Genomic DNA, 18,893 nt, shown 5'->3' with positions numbered 1-18,893 from the left:
GAGGACAAGTTTTCATTAATCATTGGGTACATCGTACGAAAAGCATCACAATTATCTTAAATAGGAAAACAATTCAAGTTTAGAATCACAACATAAAATACATAGGCATTTCATCATTAAGTCCTTTAGGAAATAATGTCTGGTGGGCTGTCCAAATCAAAAACCAAAATGCAGAAACAGTTTGTGATGTATTGAAAACCTAAACATAACATGTGCTATATACACAAACATCTGCCACAATAATCATATTACTTGTATTTTTATTAAACAAGCTTCTTATAAACTGCACAAGCACCAAAAACACTTGTTTTGACAAGTAGCAATAAATCACTGATATAGTCAGGGGGGAAATCAGGTTGTAGGTGCTGTTGAAACTAACACAACTAAAAAACACATGGAAATGGGAGATATATTTTACCTCACTGATTAGAGGACAACCTGCAGAAGACAGTCAGCTACATTTTGGAGTGACGCATTTAAATGTAGGGGTCGCTAAACAAAGGAACACAACACTTATTCATCGATATCATGCTAAAATCATTTGTGTGACAGGAGGGAGATGAAGTTGCACGTCCTGTTAAAACTAACAGCTCAAAAACCACACGGAATCTGGGAATAATGTGTACATCCCTGGTTAGAGGACAACTGGTAGAAAACAGCCAGATACATTTTGAAGTGTTGCATTTTGATTCAAGTGGGTCACCAACGTGGTAAGTGTAACAACCCTTTCAGAGCCTGGATTTTCCCCAAGGCTAATATCCATATCATGTTGAAATCAATTGATGAAGGGGCAAACGTTTAGGTGTCTACATTGTCCTACTACAATGTGTTAACATTCTACATTGTGAAGTTTATTTATTGATATCATGAAACAACTCCATGTATTTTCTGATATTTGATCAGAGATCCTTTATCAGATTATCTCTGGGCAGAGCAAAGAGGTTTCTCTCCTCTATGTGTTCTCTTGTGTACAGTCAGATTCCCAGAATGAACAAAACTCTTCCCACATTGATCACAGCTATAAGAATTCTCTCCTGTGTGTATTCTCTGGTGTACAGTCAGATTCCCAGAATGAACAAAACTCTTCCCACATTGATCACAGCTATAAGGTTTCTCTCCTGTGTGTATTCTCTGGTGTAGAGTCAGATTGCTAGATGCAGCAAAACTCTTCCCACACTGATCACATGTATAAGGCTTCTCCCCTGTGTGTATTCTCTGGTGTAATGTCAGTTTGCTAGATCTTATAAAACTCTTCCCACATTGATCACAGCAATAGGGTTTCTCTCCTGTGTACAGTCAGACTCCCAGAATGAACAAAACTCTTCCCACATTGATCACAGCTAAAAGGTTTCTCTCCTGTGTGTAGTCTCTGGTGTAATGTCAGTTTGCTAGATCTTATAAAACTCTTCCCACATTGATCACAGCAATAGGGTTTCTCTCCTGTGTGTATTCTCTGGTGTTGAGTCAGATTGCTAGATGCAGAAAAACTCTTCCCACATTGATCACAGCTATAAGGCTTCTCTCCTGTGTGTATTCTCTGGTGTACAGTCAGCTGCCCAAATTGACCAAAACTCTTCCCACATTGATCACAGCTATAGGGTTTCTCTCCTGTGTGTATTCTCTGGTGTAGAGTCAGATTGCTAGATGCAGCAAAACTCTTCCCACATTGATCACAGATAAAAGGTTTCTCTCCTGTGTGTGTTCTCTGGTGTAATGTCAGCTGGCGAGATTGAACAAATGTCTTCCCACATTGATCACAGCTATAAGGTTTCTCTCCTGTGTGTGTTCGCTGGTGTACAGTCAGCTGCCCAAATCGACCAAAACTCTTCCCACATTGATCACAGCTATAAGATTTCTCTCCTGTGTGTATTATCTGGTGAAGAGTCAGATTGCTAGATGCAGCAAAACTCTTCCCACATTGATCACAGCTAAAAGGTTTCTCTCCTGTGTGTATTCTCTGGTGTAATGTCAGTTTGCTAGATCTTGTAAAACTCTTCCCACATTGATCACAGCAATAGGGTTTCTCTCCTGTGTGTATTCTCTGGTGTAGAGTCAGATTGCTAGATGCAGCAAAACGCTTTCCACATTGATCACAGCTAAAGGGTTTCTCCCCTGTGTGTATTCTCTGGTGTAGAGTCAGATTGCTAGATGAAGCAAAACGTTTCCCACATTGATCACAGCTAAAAGGTTTCTCTCCTGTGTGTGTTCTCTGGTGTAATGTCAGCTGGTGAGATTGAACAAATGTCTTCCCACATTGACCACAGCTATAAGGTTTCTCTCCTGTGTGTGTTCTCTGGTGTACAGTCAGATTGCTAGATGCAGCAAAACTCTTCCCACATTGATCACAGCTATACGATTTCTCTCCTGTGTGTATTCTCTGGTGTAATGTCAGTTCGCAAGATCTTGTAAAACTCTTCCCACATTGATCACAGCAATAGGGTTTCTCTCCTGTGTGTGTTCTCTGGTGTAATGTCAGCTGGTGAGATTGAACAAATGTCTTCCCACACTGATCACAGGTATAAGGCTTCTCTGTGTGTATTCTCCTGTGTACAGTCAGCTTCCCAGAATGAACAAAACTCTTCCCACAATGATCACACCTATAAGGTTTCTCTCCTGTATGTATTCTCTCATGTTTTTTAAGGTCTGTTGACTGGGTGCATCTCTTCCCACATTGAGCACAGCTATAAGGTTTCTCCCCCGTGTGTATTCTCTCGTGTGATTTTAAATGTCCTGGAGAAACAAACCTCTTCCCACAGTCAGAGCAGCAGTGAGTTCTCTTCCCTGTGGATCTCTGTGGGTGTTTCTTGAGGTGTTCTAATGTGGAGAGACTCTTCTCTGCCTTGTCAGCATCATGAGGTTGTTGAGGCTCCCCAGAGGATCCACGGTAGGTCCGTCTCACTCCTGTGTGAACAACAAAGTCATACAGATGGTTAAAGGCCCACAACAGCGGTAATCCACTGTAAAAGGTGATGCCAACAGCGTAGCCATGATGTTGTACAACAACTGACATCTGTAATGAATGTAAAAATTTGACATTTGCCTTAAAATGAGCAAGAATAGTCATATTTTGTCTTGTTTTCACATTAGTAGTAACATCGATGATTGTAGGCTAGAAATAAGATATTAATGTTGTTGAAACTCTAAGCAGTGTGCCAGACAACTTTTGGTCTCCAATATAGGCCCCTTTCTGTATTTGCTAAAATTGCAGCACGAGGGCAATTTGATTGCAGAAACTCCTCCCTGCTAATGAGGAAAGCGATAGTTATGGATGTACTATATCTGCCTGGAGCAAAAATGGTGAGCAAAGATTTTAGTTTTTCACAATGTATTCTGAATGTGAATGGGGAAAATTCAGGGGAGTAACATCCATTTCCAGGTTGCTTATGAGTACATTTCACACTACCTTGGATTATAATTGTAAGGATATTTGAATATCCTGTTTAATATGTTTGCTAAAGCATTAAGAATTATGTGTAATTATTGAAGAACCGCGTTAATGACAGTATCCATTTGGGTGTTGTCAATAAAGTTAAGATTTTAGTTATTTACTTAACCAGGTAGGCCAGTTGAGAACAAGTTCTCATTTACAACTGTGACCTGGCCAAGATAAAGCAAAGCAGTTCGACACAAACACAGAGTTACACGTGGGATAAACAAATGTACAGTCAATAACACAACAGAAAAATCTATATACAGTGTGTGCAAATGGAGTAAGGAGGTAAGGCAATAAATAGGCCATAGTAGCAGAGTAATTACAATGTAGCAAATTAACACTGGAGTGATGGATGTGCAGATGATGATGTGCAAGTAGAGATACTGGGGTGGAAAAGAGCAAAAGAAGTATATAAAAACATGGGGATGAGGTAGGCAGTTGGATGGGCTATTTACAGATGGGCTGTGTACAGCTGCAGCGATCGGTAAGCTGCTCAGATAGCTGATGCTTAAAGTTAGTGAGGGAGATATAAGTCTCCAAAGTCAGCAATTTTTGCAATTCGTTCCAGTGATTGGCAGCAGAGAACTGGAAGGAAAGTCAGCCAAAATAGGTGTTGGCTTTGGGGATGACCAGTGAGATATACCTCCTGGAGTGCGTGCTATGGATGGGTGTTGCTATGGTGACCAGTGAGCTGAGTTAAGGCGACCTTAGCAAAGACTTGTAGATGACCTGGAGCCAGTGGGTTTGGCGACGAATATGTAGCGAGGGCCAGCCGACGAGAGCATACAGGTCGCAGTGGTGGGTGCTATATGGGGCTTTGGTGACAAAACGGTTGGCACTGTGATAGACTGCATCCAGTTTGCTGATTGGAGTGTTGGAGGCTATTTTGAAACTGACATCACCGAAGTCAAGGATGGGTAGGATAGTCAGTTTTACGAGGGTATGTTTGGCAGTGTGAGTGAAGGAGGGTTTGTTGTGAAATAGGAAGCCGATTCTAGATTTAATTTTGGATTGGAGATGCTTAATATGAGTCTGGAAGGAGAGTTTACAGTCTAACCAGACACCTAGGTATTTGTAGTTGTCCACATATTCTAGGTCAGAACCGTCCAGAGTAGTGATGCTAGTCGGGCGGGTTGGTACGGGCAGCGATCGGTTGAAGAGCATGCATTTTGTTTTACTAGCATTTAATAGCAGTTGGAGGCCACCGAAAGAGTGCTGTATTGCATTGAAGCTCGTTTGGAGGTTTGTTAAAACCTCTTAGGGATAGGGGGCAGTATTTTCACGTTCGGATGAAAAACGTACCCAAATTAAACTGCCTCCTACTCAGACTCAGAAGGTAGGATATGCATACTATTAGTAGATTTGGATAGAAAACACTCTGAAGTTTCTAAAACTGTTTGAATGATGTCTGTGAGTATAACAGAACTCGTACTGTATCTACATACTGTATCTACTAAATCCTGAGAGAAATTCAAACAGGAGGTGGGAAATCTGAGAATTGTAGTTTTTCTTTTGAATTCCTATCAAAACTACAGTGTCTAAGGGGTCATGTTGCACTTCCTAAGGCTTCCATTGGCTGTCAACAGTCTTTAGAAACTGGTTTACATTTACATTTACATTTTAGTCATTTAGCAGACGCTCTTATCCAGAGCGACTTACAGTAGTGAATACATACATTTTTTTTGTACTGGCCCCCCGTGGGAATCGAACCCACAACCCTGGTGTTGCACACACCATGCTGGCATTGCAAACACCATGCTCTACCAACTGAGCCACAGGGGGGCCTGCAGGGGGGTTTCATCCTTCTCCTGTTACTAGACAGAAAACAGGAGCTCAGTCAATGAGTGGCCTGTCTGAGGACATGGGACTTGGTGAGGCGCGCCTTTCCTTCTTTTCCTTCTGGAATGAATACGCTATTGTCCGGTTGGAAAATTATCGCATTTTTACATTAAAAATACCCCAAAGATTGATTGTAAACATCGTTTGACATGTTTCTACAAACTGTAATGGAACTTTTGAGCTTTTCATCTATTTATTTGCGCCCCCGTCTCGTGCCTTTGGAATAGTGTTCTGGACGCGCCAACAAAACGGAGGTATTTGGACATAAATTATGGACTTTATCGAACAAATGAACATTTCTTGTGGAAGTGGGAATCCTTTGAGTGCATTCTGCCAAAGATCAGCAAAGGTAAGGAAAGATTTAATTTAAAGACCCTTGCTCCCTTCGGTCTCAACATAGACTTTGATCTGAAGCCATTCTTGTGATAATTGTGATTTTGCCATTGTAATTGTTTGTTAGATACATTTTAGACTACAAATGCTATGATCGTATGCTATCCATTTGTTTGTCTTTTTGTATGTTCTTTGTATGCCATTTTTTAAATATTTGAGTTAACCAATGATATTAGGCCATACTTGGCCATGATTACAAACACCTGTGTGTCTCTTGACACTATATAAATGACTCATCTCGCAGTGTTTGATGATACCCTGATGAAGACAGCTTCGCTGTCGAAACGTTGGTTATTACATTTTTGCATCTGAGCTCTTAGAGTGTGCGGCTTTCCTTTATTTTCTAAGGAAAGATTTATAACACTATTTTGGAGTTTTGCAGATGCCATGACTTGGCGGGTAACTGTATAGCTTGCTTTGATGGCTGAGCTCTGTACTCAGAATATTGAACAATGTGCTTTCCCCGTAAAGTTGTTTTGAAATCTGACACAGCGGTTGCATTAAAAGTAGTATATCTATAATTCTTTAAATAATTGTTATGTAATTTGTCAACGTTTATGACGAGTATTTCTGTAATATGTGTGCACATTGTGTGTGAACATTTTCTGAACATCACGGGCCAATGTAAAATGCTGTTTTTGGATATAAATCTGAACTTGATCGAACAAAACATACATGTATTTTGTAACATGATGTCCTATGAGTGTCATCTGATGAAGATCGTCAAAGGTTAGTGCTTAATTTTAGCTGTATTTCGGGTTTTTGTGACGCATCTCCTTGCTAGGAAAATGGCTGTGTGGCTTTTCTTGTTTTGGTGGTGTCCTATCATAATGTAATGTATTGCTTTCGCTGTAAAGCCTTTTTGAAATCGAACAATGTGGTTGCATTAACGAGAAGTGTATCTTTAAAATGGTGTAAAATAGTTGTATGTTTTAAAAAATTGAAATTATTAGAATTTTGTTGTTTTAAAATTTCATGCCATGCTATTTTGTCAAACAATCCCGTTAACGGGATCCTATCTCGAAGCAAGAGGTTAACACAGTCTCCAAAGAAGGGCCAGATGTATACAGAATGGTGTCGTCTGCGGAGAGGTGAATCAAGGAATCACCCGCAGCAAGAGCGACATCGCTGATATATGCAGAGAAAAGAGTCGGCCCGAGATTTGAATCCTGTGGTACCCCCATAGAGACTGCCAGAGGTTCGGACAACAGGCCAGGTCAATGAAGACGGCTGCACAGTACTGTCTTTTAACGATTGCGGTTATGATATCATTTAGTACCTTGAGCGTGGATGAGGTGCAACAATGATCAGTTCGGAAACCGGATTGCACAGCGGAGAAGGTACGGTGGGATTCGAAATAATCAGTGATCTGTTTATTAACTTGGCTTTCGAAGACTTTAGAAAGGCAGGACAGGATGGATATAGGTCTGTAACAGTTTGGGTCTAGAGTGTCACCCCCTTTGAAGAGGGGGTTGACCACGGAAGCTTTCTGATTTTTAGGAATCTCGAACTATACGAAAGAAAGGTTGAACAGTCTAGTAATAGGGGTTGCAACAATGGCGGCAGATAATTTTAGAAAGAGGGTCCAGCTTGTCTAGCCCAGCTGATTTGTACGGGTCCAGGTTTTACAGCTCTTTCAGAACATCACCTATCTGGATTTTGATGAAGGAGAAGCTGGGGAGGCTTGGGCAAGTAGCTTCGGGGGGTGCGGAGCTGTTGACCGGGGTTGGGGTAGCCAGGAGGAAAGCATCTCCAGCCGTAGAGAAAAGCTTATTGAAATTCTCCATTATTGTGGATTTATCGGTGGTGACAGTGTTTCCTAGCCTCAGTGCAGATTGGCAGCTGGGAGGAGGTGCTCTTAGTCTCCATGGACTTTACAGTGTCCCAAAATTTTTTGGAGTTAGAGCTACGGGATGCACATTTCTGTTTGAAAAAGCCTTTGCTTTCCTAACTGACTGTGTGTATTGGTTCCGGACTTCTCTGAAAAGTTGCATATCGCGGAGACTATTCGATGCTAGTGCAGTACGCCACAGGATGTTTTTGTAATGGTCGAGGGCAGTCAGGTCTGGAGTGAACCAAGGGCTATATCTGTTCTTAGTTATACATTTTTTAAAGGGGCATGCTAATTTAAGAAAATCCTTATTTAGGAAATTTCTTTTAAAGAACAACCAGGCATCCTATACTGATGGGATGAGGTCAATGTCCTTCCAGGATACCCGGGCAAGGTCGATTAGAAAGGCCTGCTCGCAGGAGTGTTTAACAGTGATGAGGGGTGGTCGTTTGACCACGAACACATAACAGATGCAGGCAATGAGGCAGTGATCGCTGAGATCCTGATTGAAAACAGCAGAGGTGTATTTGGAGGGCAAGTTGGTCAGGATAATATCTATGAGGGTGCCCATCTAGCTTGGATTGTAGGACGGCCGGGGTGTTAAGCATATCCCAGTTTAGGTCACCTAACAGAACAAACTCTGAAGATAGATGGGGGGCAATCGATTCACATATGGTGTCCAGGGCACAGCTGGGAGCTGAGGTGGGTCTATAACAGCTGGCAACAGTGAGAGACTTGTTTCTGGAGAGATTCATTTTTAAAATTAGAAGCTCGAACTGTTTGGGCATAGACCTGGAAAGTATGACAGAACTTTGCAAGCCATCTCTGCAGTAGATTGCAACTCCTCCCCCTTTGGCAGTTCTATCTTGACGGAAAATGTTGTAGTTGGGGATGGAAATTTCAGAATTTTGGTGGCCTTCCAAAGGCAGGATTCAGACACGGCAAGGACATCAAGGTTGGCGGAGTGTGCTAAAGCAGTGAGTCAAACAAACTTAGGGAGGAGGCTTCTGATGTTAACATGCATGAAACCAAGGCTTTTACGGTTACAGAAGTCAACAAATGAGAGCGCCTGGGGACACACAGGGCCTGGGTTAACCTCTACATCACCCGAGGAACAGAGGAGTAGGATGAGGGTACGGCTAAAGGCTATCAGAACTGCTCATCTAGTGCGTTGTGAACAGAAAATAAAAGGAGCAGAATGCTGGGTAGTATAGATTCAAGGCCTAATGTACAGACAGGGGTATGGTAGGGTGCGGGTACAGTGGAGGTAAACCTAGGCGTTGAGTGACGATAAGAGAGGTTGCATCTCTGGAGGCACCAGTTATGCTAGGTGAGGTCACCGCATGTGTGGGAGGTGGGACAAAAGAGTTCTCTGAGGCATGTTCAGTGAGACTAGGGGCTCCGCAGTAAAATAAAACAATGATAACTACCCTAAACAACAGTATACAAGGCATATTGACATTAGAGAGACATAAAGCGAGGCAAAAAGCAATCACAGGTGTTGATTGGGAGAGCTAGCTAAGACAACAACGGGTAAGACAACAACAACAGGTAAAGTGGTGATGAATGGGCAGAGGGTCAGTTAACTACACACAGGGCCTGAGTTCGAGGCTGGGGCCAACAGATAAACAAAACAGAGTACCGTGATTAATGAACAGTCCAGCAGGCATCAGCTATGTAGCCAAGTGATCATAGGGTCCAGTGAACAGGAATATATGAACCAGGGAAGCCGTTAGGTAGTCATTACTACGCTAGCCGGGAGATGCGCCTGGCTCGAGGCTAACTGGTGCTAGCTTCGGGACAAGGGCATCACCGACATCTGGCAAAGGCCAGTTGAAGGCACATCAGACGGAATTGCGTCGACAGACCAGTCGTGATGGATCGGCGGGGCTCTGTGTCGACAAAGGGTCCAGGCCAATTGGCAAAAGAGGTATTGTAGCTGGAGTAATTTTGTTTGCTAGCCGGGAGATACACCCGGCTCGAGGCTAACTGGTGCTAGCTTCGGGACAAGGGCGTTAGCCACTATAGCCACTCCGGTGCAAAGGTCCAGAGCTTACAGCAGGAATCCGGTGATGTAGTGGCTTCTAGTCGTCTTAGTGAAGAGTCCGGGAGGCGTCAGCTGTGTAGCTGAGTGATCCTAGGGTCCACTGAGCAGGCCGGGAGATGGGCCTGGCTCAAGGCTAGCTTGAGGCTAGGTCACTCGGTAGCAGCTAGCTAGCTGCGATTATCCGGTGTAATGGTCCAGAGCTTACGGCAGGAATACGGTGATGTAGTGGAGAAAAACAGTTCGATATGCTCAAGGTTGATATCGCGCTGTGCAGACTGGCAGGTATTATCCAGGCTAAAAGCGGCTGGTATCTGAGCTAAAAAGGTAAAGACATCTAGCAGTGGTTAACAATGACTAAATAGCTGCCAGCTAATTAGCTGGTTAGCTGCTGATGGAGGTTCTAGCTATAAGGCCTAAAAAATAGCAGATCCGTATTATAATGGGTGAGGCGGGTTGCCGGAAGGTGTATTTAATTTAAAAATGGAAAAAAAAGATTGAAATATATTGCAATATATTTTAAAAAAGACGAAAAAAACATAACATTTACAACACGCCATTGGATTACAAGATGAATCTCAGTTAAAAACCATTGGATTTAGCAAACTCTGAAATTATTCAGTATTTCTGTGCCCACGAAAACTGTTTTCCCAGCATAACATAAGGAGCCACTAAATGATACGTAATTCGAGTGCATTTCAGAATTTAAAAAAAACTGTCCGACAGCAAGATCCAGTATTTAAGTTGAAGTTCATCATATGACAAGCGTAACGTTATGACTATAACTACTGTTCCCTTTCATTCGGTCAACTTCGGTACAACATACTATAGACAATCAATTCCCATGCCGACCCAAACGGACACTAAATGAAACGGCCCCTGGCAGACCACCCAGATCCGACCTCGCAATTTATTAATTGTCTTTTGTTTGAAACACTCCTGTCAATGTTGAGTAAGGACGCACACCTAATTACGCATATAGAAGTAGGACTAGTCTACCTGGCCTGCACGCAAATGTAGGCCTATAAATGTGCCCATTTGGGGATGTCTGATAGTATTTCTGATTGTCTTAATGCACCACCACTAATGAGTTGTGGAGCTTCTCAAAGTAATTTTTCCTTCACCTCAAACAGCAAGTAAACAAAGTCTAATCAAAATCAATTGCGTACGACAATAGTTCCTCTAAGTATTTTCGTAAAATATTTCCACTCGGCATGAAAGGGAAAAATGTTATGCTCTGATCCAGTGGAAATGTCATAAAATACCTGATTACTTCTTTTCCTTTGCACAAATAGCCGACAGCTGTGTCTGTCCTGAACTCACTGGCGCCGGGAAACTGAGGGCCGAGAATATTTTATACAATGTTGCAAGCTTGCTATCACAAGTTTCGGGGGACCCAATTGATAGTTGATACAATGTTTCAAGTTTATTTTTACATAGTTGGCAATGGCAATAAAAGTTACTTTTAGATTTGTATAATTTTCATTTAGATTTAGATAGAATGTAGATTAATCACAGACAATGATTTTGAGATACTATTATGAATTAAATTAAACTGTTCCAGTAAAATATGCATATGAAAATCATAACTGGCACGCAGATCGGTAGAAATGGTAAGATACATTGTCACTCTAAATGGAAAAGTTTTACGACCTCTGGTGTAGTCAATTACTGAAAAAAACTTCAGGAGCAAAACGGCAGAATTTACGAAGTCCAGCAGCAGCGGGGGGAGGAGGAGGGAAGAGTTTTTCTTGGTTAAATTGGTGACTGGCTCCCTCGAGTAACTTGTGTATCTGTAATTATTTAATCAAACAGCATGCTTACAGCATCAGACAAGTTACGTACATATAGTTGATTTTATAAAAACACATGGGGCGATTTGTAGAAAGAACAGATGACTCTTGGTTGACCAAGATGTATTTTAGTTGGGGACAGCACTAGAACATGATTTTGGGGCTCCCGAGTGGCACAGCGGTCTAAGACACTGCATCTCAGTGCTTGAGGCGTCACTACAGGCTGTATCACAACCGGCCGTGATTGGGAGTCCCATAGGGTGGTGCACAATTGGCCCAGCGTTGTCCGGGGTAGGCCATCATTGGAAATAAGAATTTGTTCTTAACTGACTTGCCCAGTTAACTTGTTGGGGATAGGGGGCAGTATTTTCACGGCCGGATAAAAAACGTACCCGATTTAAACTGGTTACTACTCTTACCCACAAACAAGAATATGCAGATAATTAGTAGATTTGGATAGAAAACACTGAAGTTTCTAAAACTTTTTGAATGGTGTCTGTGAGTATAACAGAACTCATATGGCAGTCAAAACCCTGAGACAAACCCTAACAGGAAGTGGAAATCTGATTTGTGGAATCACTTTCAACCCTTTGCCTATGAAACACACCGTGAGTTAGGATTCATTTAGCACTTCCTAAGGCTTCCACTAGATGTCAACAGTCTTTACAAAGTGGTTTGAGTCTTCTCCGGTAAAAACTGACCGAACGAGAGGCCTGGAAAGTTTGTCATAGAGGGAGGGCCATTACTACTATGATGCGCGTGCCCGTGGGTACTCTCTCGCTCCGAAACGTTTAGTAAGACAATGCAATCGTCCGCCTTGAATATTTTTGAAGTTCTGATTGAAAAAGGCCCTAAAGATTTATGTTATACAACGTTTGACATGTTTGAACGAACGTAAATACATTTTTTTTTGCACATTCGTGAGGACAAGTCCCGCGCGCTTCGTAAATTATGAGTAGCCTTCGGAACGCGCTAACAAGAAGGAGCTATTGGGACATAAATTAACAACTTTTTCGAACAAAACTACATTTGTTGTGGACCTGGGATTCCTGGAAGTGCCTTCTGATGAAGATAATCAAAGGTAAGTGAATATTTACAATAGTATATTTGATTTTAGATGAGTCCAAGATGGCGCTAACCTGTATCGCCTAGCCTATTTTTCTGAGCATAGCACCTCGTTTATTGCAAAGTGTGATTTCCCAGTAAAGTTATTTTTAAATCTGGCAATGCGGTTGCATTCACGAGATGTTAATCTATAATTCTTTGAATGACAATATTATATTTGATTCACCGGAAGCATTTGAGGGAAAATATTTTCTGAACGTCACGCGCCGATGTAAAATGCTGTTTTTATATATAAATATGAACTTTATCGAACAAAAAATGCATATATTGTGTAACATGATGTCCTAGGAGTGTCATCTGATGAAGATTGTCAAAGGTTAGCGCTGCATTTAGCTGTGTTTTGGGGTATTTGTGATGCATGCTAGTTGCTTTGAAAATGGCAGTGTGATTATTTTTGGCAGGGTACTCTCCTAACATAATCTGTTTTGCTTTTGCTGTAAAGCCTTTTTGAAATCGGACAACGTGGTTCGATTCAGGAGAGGTGTATCTATAAAATGGTGTAAAATAGTCATATATTTGAGAAATTTAAGTGATAGCATTTATGAGGTATTTGTATTTTGCGCGACATGATTCCACTGGCTGTTGACTAGGGTGGGACGCAAATGTCCCACGTTGCCCAGACAGGTTAAATAAAGGTAACATTTAAATAAGTGTTTTTTGACAAACCGTCTTTCACAAATCCGTCAAGGCACCAACTTTGAGAAGGGTTTAAAACAAAGGTTTCAAACCAATTCATGAATGTTATTGAATCTAGGAATGTTTCGCCTTTTATGTAATGGCATGAAAAAATTGTCTGAATATTATACAATGACTTATCAACAGCTGTAATAATTTGACCCCCACAGGAAATCTACACTGGTAATTCTAGAATATACTATATAGTCTAGAAACCTGGTTAAACTATCATTATGACATCATGGATGAATTCTAGAATATACTATAAAGCCTAGAAACCTGGTTAAACTATCATTATGACATCATGGATGAATTCTAGAATATACTATTTAGCCTAGAAACCTGGTTAAACTATCATTATGACATCATGAACAGCCAGTCTTTGTATTCATAGTGTAGTGAATTCAGGGGATAGCCTGAAGGTTGCTACAATAGCTTTCTCTTTCAATTTGAGAGTGATTACATTTCTCCTTCCCCCATCCCTCAGCTGTTTACCAAACCAAGTCTCTAGGCAGCCATTTTGTTGCTGTTTAAAAAAACTCACACAGCAATCACTCAACCAATCTGCGGTTCAAACACTGTTTTGGTAATAAGATGATGGGTTTGGAGAAATGTAACTACTTTCAAATGCATAGACAGACCTATGGATGCAATGACTGACCATCCATGATATCAACATTACAGTTTTAACCATGTTGAGGCTGTACAGTGTTGATTTACATTGTTTCTAGATGTTGGAGTAAAAAAAAGCTTATTTGGGGATCTGATGGGGTAAACTAAGCTCATGAGGCATGTGTTATATTCTTCAAGAATCAATGGCTATATATAAATATTTTAAAAGTCCAAATATGGATGTAGAAATTTTATATTTCCCCTTTAACACCAAACATCAGTTCAACAACTGCAGAGTTTGTGCCTCTGTTAAGACAGTACTTACTAGTGTTAATCGGGGAACGGTTTCTCAAAAACATCTTATGGCTAAGTTCACCGTTAGAACCATTGGACGCCTTAAGATGCGTTTGGGAAACCGGGCCCAGATGTCCAGTTTCCTCCTCTATCGATGTAACAGTCATCTCCCCCTCTTCCTCTTTCACTCCATAAACTGCATCCTCCTCTTCTTTTACTGTAACATCCTCCTCCTCTTTCACTCTGAACGCGTCTTTTTCTTCTTTCACAGTAACGGCCTCACCCTCTACTTCTTGTTTTACTGTGATGTCCTCTTCTTTAGCAGGAGAGTAGCTCAGTGAACGCATGGTCGGAGAAGTTAGCTAGGCTAATGCTAACTTAACCAGCCTGCTAGTGTGGTGGAAAATTGTCTTAAGAATAACACTTCTTACAAGAACTTGTAAATTTAATATAGACTTTAATACAGAGTAGTAAAGCCGAGCCGGTCCGCGGAACAACGACTCCCTTCCTTAGGCCCCGGCTCTGCTTTTATGCACATACAATACATAGGTCCACCCTTTATGTAAATGAAGTAAAACCATGCGTTCTGCCACCATTTTCTTTCAACCCAATGGATAACGCCCTCATCTGCTTTTAGCTCTAACATAGTAGTGGCTGGATAACGCCCTCATCTGCTTTTAGCTCTAACATTTTGGTGGCTAGATTCTCCTCATATGGATATGAAAATAAGGCATGCTTTGCATGCTTACGCTTGGCATATATTTAGTCATGGCCATACATTCAGCTTGCCTGGCCGTTGCGTGGTTCCTACTTGGGGATGTATGGCCACCTGTTATCTCCACTCAGGGCCAGCTGCCAGTCTCCTCTTTCGCTAGCTAATGTATTTATATTTCTTTCCCTCAGCAGTCTCCCACATAAATCCCTCCTCTGGGACTAATTAGTCCCACATCAAACCTGATTAAACTAGAGACAATAAGGATGGAAGCAAAATAATAGATACATAGAATAGTAAGTGTGTTGAACGAAATGTGAACAGATAAAACATAATCATATACTGGACCAAACATCTCCAATCCAATAACATGGGTAGGAGTAAAAGATCCAGTCAGGCTTAAAATAGTAAATGAGGATACACATAACAAATTAGTATACTATGAAGAAGCATGAGCATGTAGTACATAGCCTTTCCTGAGGTTATCTCAGTTATGTAGAGTATAGAATATAACAAGAATTTAAAAGAATAATAAACATAATAGACCTAATTAAAGTTAATATTCTTACTATGAATCTGAACAAGGCCTGAGTGAGCAAAAATAAAAGTTACAGACAACATTCCAAATTGAGACTCTAACACGATTCTTCCTCGCGGACCCCTTTCTAACAGAAATTAAGCATACATCACTCATTACTGCTAGAAGATTAAGGGCATGGTCCGTAGACACTTGTAACCGGAATACCTTCTGTTACCTAGCATGTAATAAATGATCCTCATTTTAGGAAGGCAAAACTGGCTTAAATTTAAAAGAAAATGCATACATTTATATATGTATGAAAACCATAAAACAAACATAAAATACGACATACACTTAAGGTTTGTTCAAAGTCATACCAGAATTTACATCATAGGGGCACATTCCTTATTTCCACATATAGGGCAATCCTCTCTTTGACACATTGCACATAATAAGGGTTCAGGATGATGGTAATGTCCATCATTGTCCTCTTGGGAGCACCACTTGCAACGCCTGGGTTGCAGACATTTTTTGTGTACATGGACAAGCACTATCTCATCCGAATCAGGGTCTTTGGCATACACAGGAAACCCACCAGGACGCCAATCATGGCACTCATAACCTCCCCCAAGAATTACCCCATGACGACAGTTAGGATTACCAAAAGGTCAATCAAGGGGTCCTCCAACAGCATTGCAAGGTTTTCCATACTTGTCCGTATAATGTCCAGGGTTACCAGGGACAGGATTGATTATGAGAGGTGCATCCAGTATATGTTCCTTAAACTTCTTTCTTGACCCCCCTCTTATGTCTAGGGTCTGCTCCATGTACTGCCATCTGTTTTTAACAGTGGTTTTGACCACAAGTGATTTAACCAAAGGCACCACACAGCAAAATACAATGCCCAATGCTACTAGACCTCCACCCATCATAATGGCCAGCCTAGTAAACATAGCACCCCATTTTCCCAAAGCCAGGTCCAACCAATCCCAGACATGAGAATCAAACCCCGCATTCACCTTTACTTCTGCTCTTAACCCTTTAAGTTTATTCATAGCTAGGGAAAATGTTCCATTAGGTGCAGTGTTGTTGGGAATAAAAGTACAACAAGCATCTCCATACATTACACAAACTCCCCCCTTCTCTGCCAAAAGCCAGTTGAGAGCTTCCCTATTCTGCCATGTCATCTGGCTTGTGGCCTTTACCTGTTCTCCTAAGGCTGTCAAGGCAGAGTCAGTATAATTAATACATCTTTGTTGGTTATAGTATATATAATTAATCCACTCTAAGTTCTTATTGGGTGTTACCCACAAAAATATAGATTCAAATCCAGATTTAATCTCATCTCTGGCCTTAAACTCGTTGGGCACACCTCTGGATTGTCCAATTGAATCAAGGTACAATCTAGGATCTGATTCATACTCCCTCCTAGTTCTAGTGTTAACATGCTCCTCCTGTGGTGTTTTGATGATGGTAACCTGTTGGACTGCTCTGACTAAAGCACATAATCCAGTCCATTCTTCAGGAAGAACATTCAGAAGTTTGTTTTTCCCACACATCCAAAAGCTATCAGCAATACCTCTATCTTGGGTTTTTAACATAGTAAGAGACGGTGCAACCTGAGTGATGTGGCCACACGAACCCCTCCTATTGGTAGTTAATCCTTTCTCATCAAATTTGCGAATCCCCGCAATCTCTAACACCCAGATAGTGTCACATTTAACAGTTGTGTTTCCTACGTTAATCCCACCAATACCATAGTTATAGAAACATTCATATTTTCCCTTAACCACAGTACTTTTTTCTGTCTGAGGTCTAGTTAAATCAGTTTTAATGTTGTATGCAGCACATTCCTTATTAGCCAGTACAGTCTCATTTAACATAGTTTTACCCCTAGTACTACCCAAGGCCATTCTGCATTCAATGTCACAAAGGAATATGGTACTTTCCCGGTTTACAATTAGCATTTTTCCAATTAGCACAACTGTCAAATGATGCAGGTTCAGGTACTATTAACACTTCAGACAAGGGTGATTTGCTGCACAAGATACAATCGTCCATTCTATGTCTGTCCGCCGTATACCTAGCCCATTTATACCAATCATTCTTTACCGCTTCTTCCAATGTTTTGTCCTTGAGCGGTTCTGGTTCTAACATATTTGCTGTTTCATCCGCGTCGTCCTCTTGAGGTGGACTGTTGGGTTTTGTCAACAAGTTCCAAATGTCAGTAAAGAACCCTGCTGTTTCTGATGCTTTTGGTTTTGTTGTAGGTATAGTGGATTTTTCACCCAGAGTAGTAGTTGGTACTCTGGTGGTGACCACTGTGGTGTGTACAGCAGCTGCCACAGTCGTCGTGGTTCTAGTCGTTGTAAGCACCTCTAGATTGGGTGCCGGTGTGAATTCGATTTTCATGGTGGTTGAACTGCTCCCTTCAGTCAGTCCTGTACGTGCCAGTTCAACTATAAATTATTCTCCTTCAACGGGTTCAATGTTTTTTATGCTGAGCACCCATTCATTTTCTTCTTTGGTTATTGTTGTCACATCCTTTCGGATCCCAAATCACTTCTCCCTTCGTCTGATGATGAGTCCATCCACAGTACGCGACATCAGGTAGGGGTTTTACCCTGTATATCGTGACCGATCTTTGTTCTCCTGTTTCCGTTATGATCTGAGGTGGGACTGGAATGCTAACCTTGTTTGTCCTACCCGGTTGTTCGGCAGGTTCCTCTCTTTTTTTCCTATTCAATTGTTCATCAAGGGGACCGGGTGAGTGTCGAGAAGTCAATTGTGGGAAAAGTCCCTTGCCCTTTGGCCCGTGGAACGTCTCCCTCTTTTCTCCATTGGGAAGTTTCTCCTCCTGCTGTTTGAGTAGTTTCTCCTTCGGCAGCTCCTGTTGGGCTCGTCTCTCCTTCAGTAGCTTCTGTTGGGATATTTCCTTCTTCAGTGGCTCCTGTAGGGGTATTTCCTTCTTTAGCTTGTGGATCTCCCTCCTCTGACCCACCTGGCTCCCCATCTGGGTAGTCATTAATTCCAGGGAAGAATTGTTCCCATTCTCTGGGGTGTACTTCTGGGTCCCATTGTATTGGGCTTTCGCCATAGATATCTGCCACAGCAGGCATATCACCAGGAGTATCAGGCATATCGTTTCCCCCCCCTTGGAGTCTCTGGTCCCACAGGTTTGAATATTGTTGGTTGGCAGGTTTCTTCTCCCGCCCTGTTTCTTCGTTTACTTCTTCTGAGAGCAGTTGGTGGTGTATCAGTTGTTTCTTGGCTTCCACTTGGCCTGTTAGCTTCCTGGCTTCCTTTTGGAGCCACAATTTCTTCCGCTGCTTCTTCTCCTGTCGCGCCCCCGTTTGGTGTATCAGCATCCTCTTTTCTATCCGGTTGTTTCTTCCTTTCTGTTGGGACTCTGGTGCAGTGGTTGAGATGATACCACGTCTTGCTTCCTTTCACCTGGACGGCTGTTGATGTTGCTTCGGCCACCTCCTTCTCTCCTTGGTTGATCCCACTTTCTCCGGAACACCAGAATGTAGACCAGGTCCCCTGGTATCACCTGGCGTGGCCCCTCTGGTCTCTATTCCGGTTCCTTCTTTTTCTCCTGTGAATATATAACTTCATGTAT

General features: G+C 41.8%; 1 protein-coding gene and 1 long non-coding RNA gene across 2 annotated transcripts in view; both read right to left on the bottom strand.

Annotated features, from left to right (window-relative positions):
* LOC145867298 (uncharacterized) overlaps positions 1–18,893 on the bottom strand; it is a 680,253-nt gene that overhangs the window by 591,221 nt on the left and 70,139 nt on the right. The window lies entirely within an intron of this gene.
* Positions 919–18,368, bottom strand: LOC145867279 (uncharacterized). Its single transcript, XM_082971346.1, has 3 exons — positions 17,964–18,368; positions 1,380–2,476; positions 919–1,141 (listed from the first exon to the last, which is right to left on the bottom strand). The coding sequence occupies exons 1-3, from the start codon at positions 18,366–18,368 to the stop codon at positions 919–921; spliced, it is 1,725 nt and encodes a 574-aa protein (XP_082827472.1).

This window comes from Salmo salar, unplaced genomic scaffold, assembly GCF_965601325.2.
Source record: "Salmo salar unplaced genomic scaffold, fSalSal1 ptg000257l, whole genome shotgun sequence".
In the NCBI taxonomy this organism is placed as follows: Eukaryota; Metazoa; Chordata; class Actinopteri; order Salmoniformes; family Salmonidae; genus Salmo; species Salmo salar.
The sequence above is the reverse complement of the archived record's forward strand: the minus strand, read 5'-3'. Positions and strand labels throughout refer to the sequence as shown.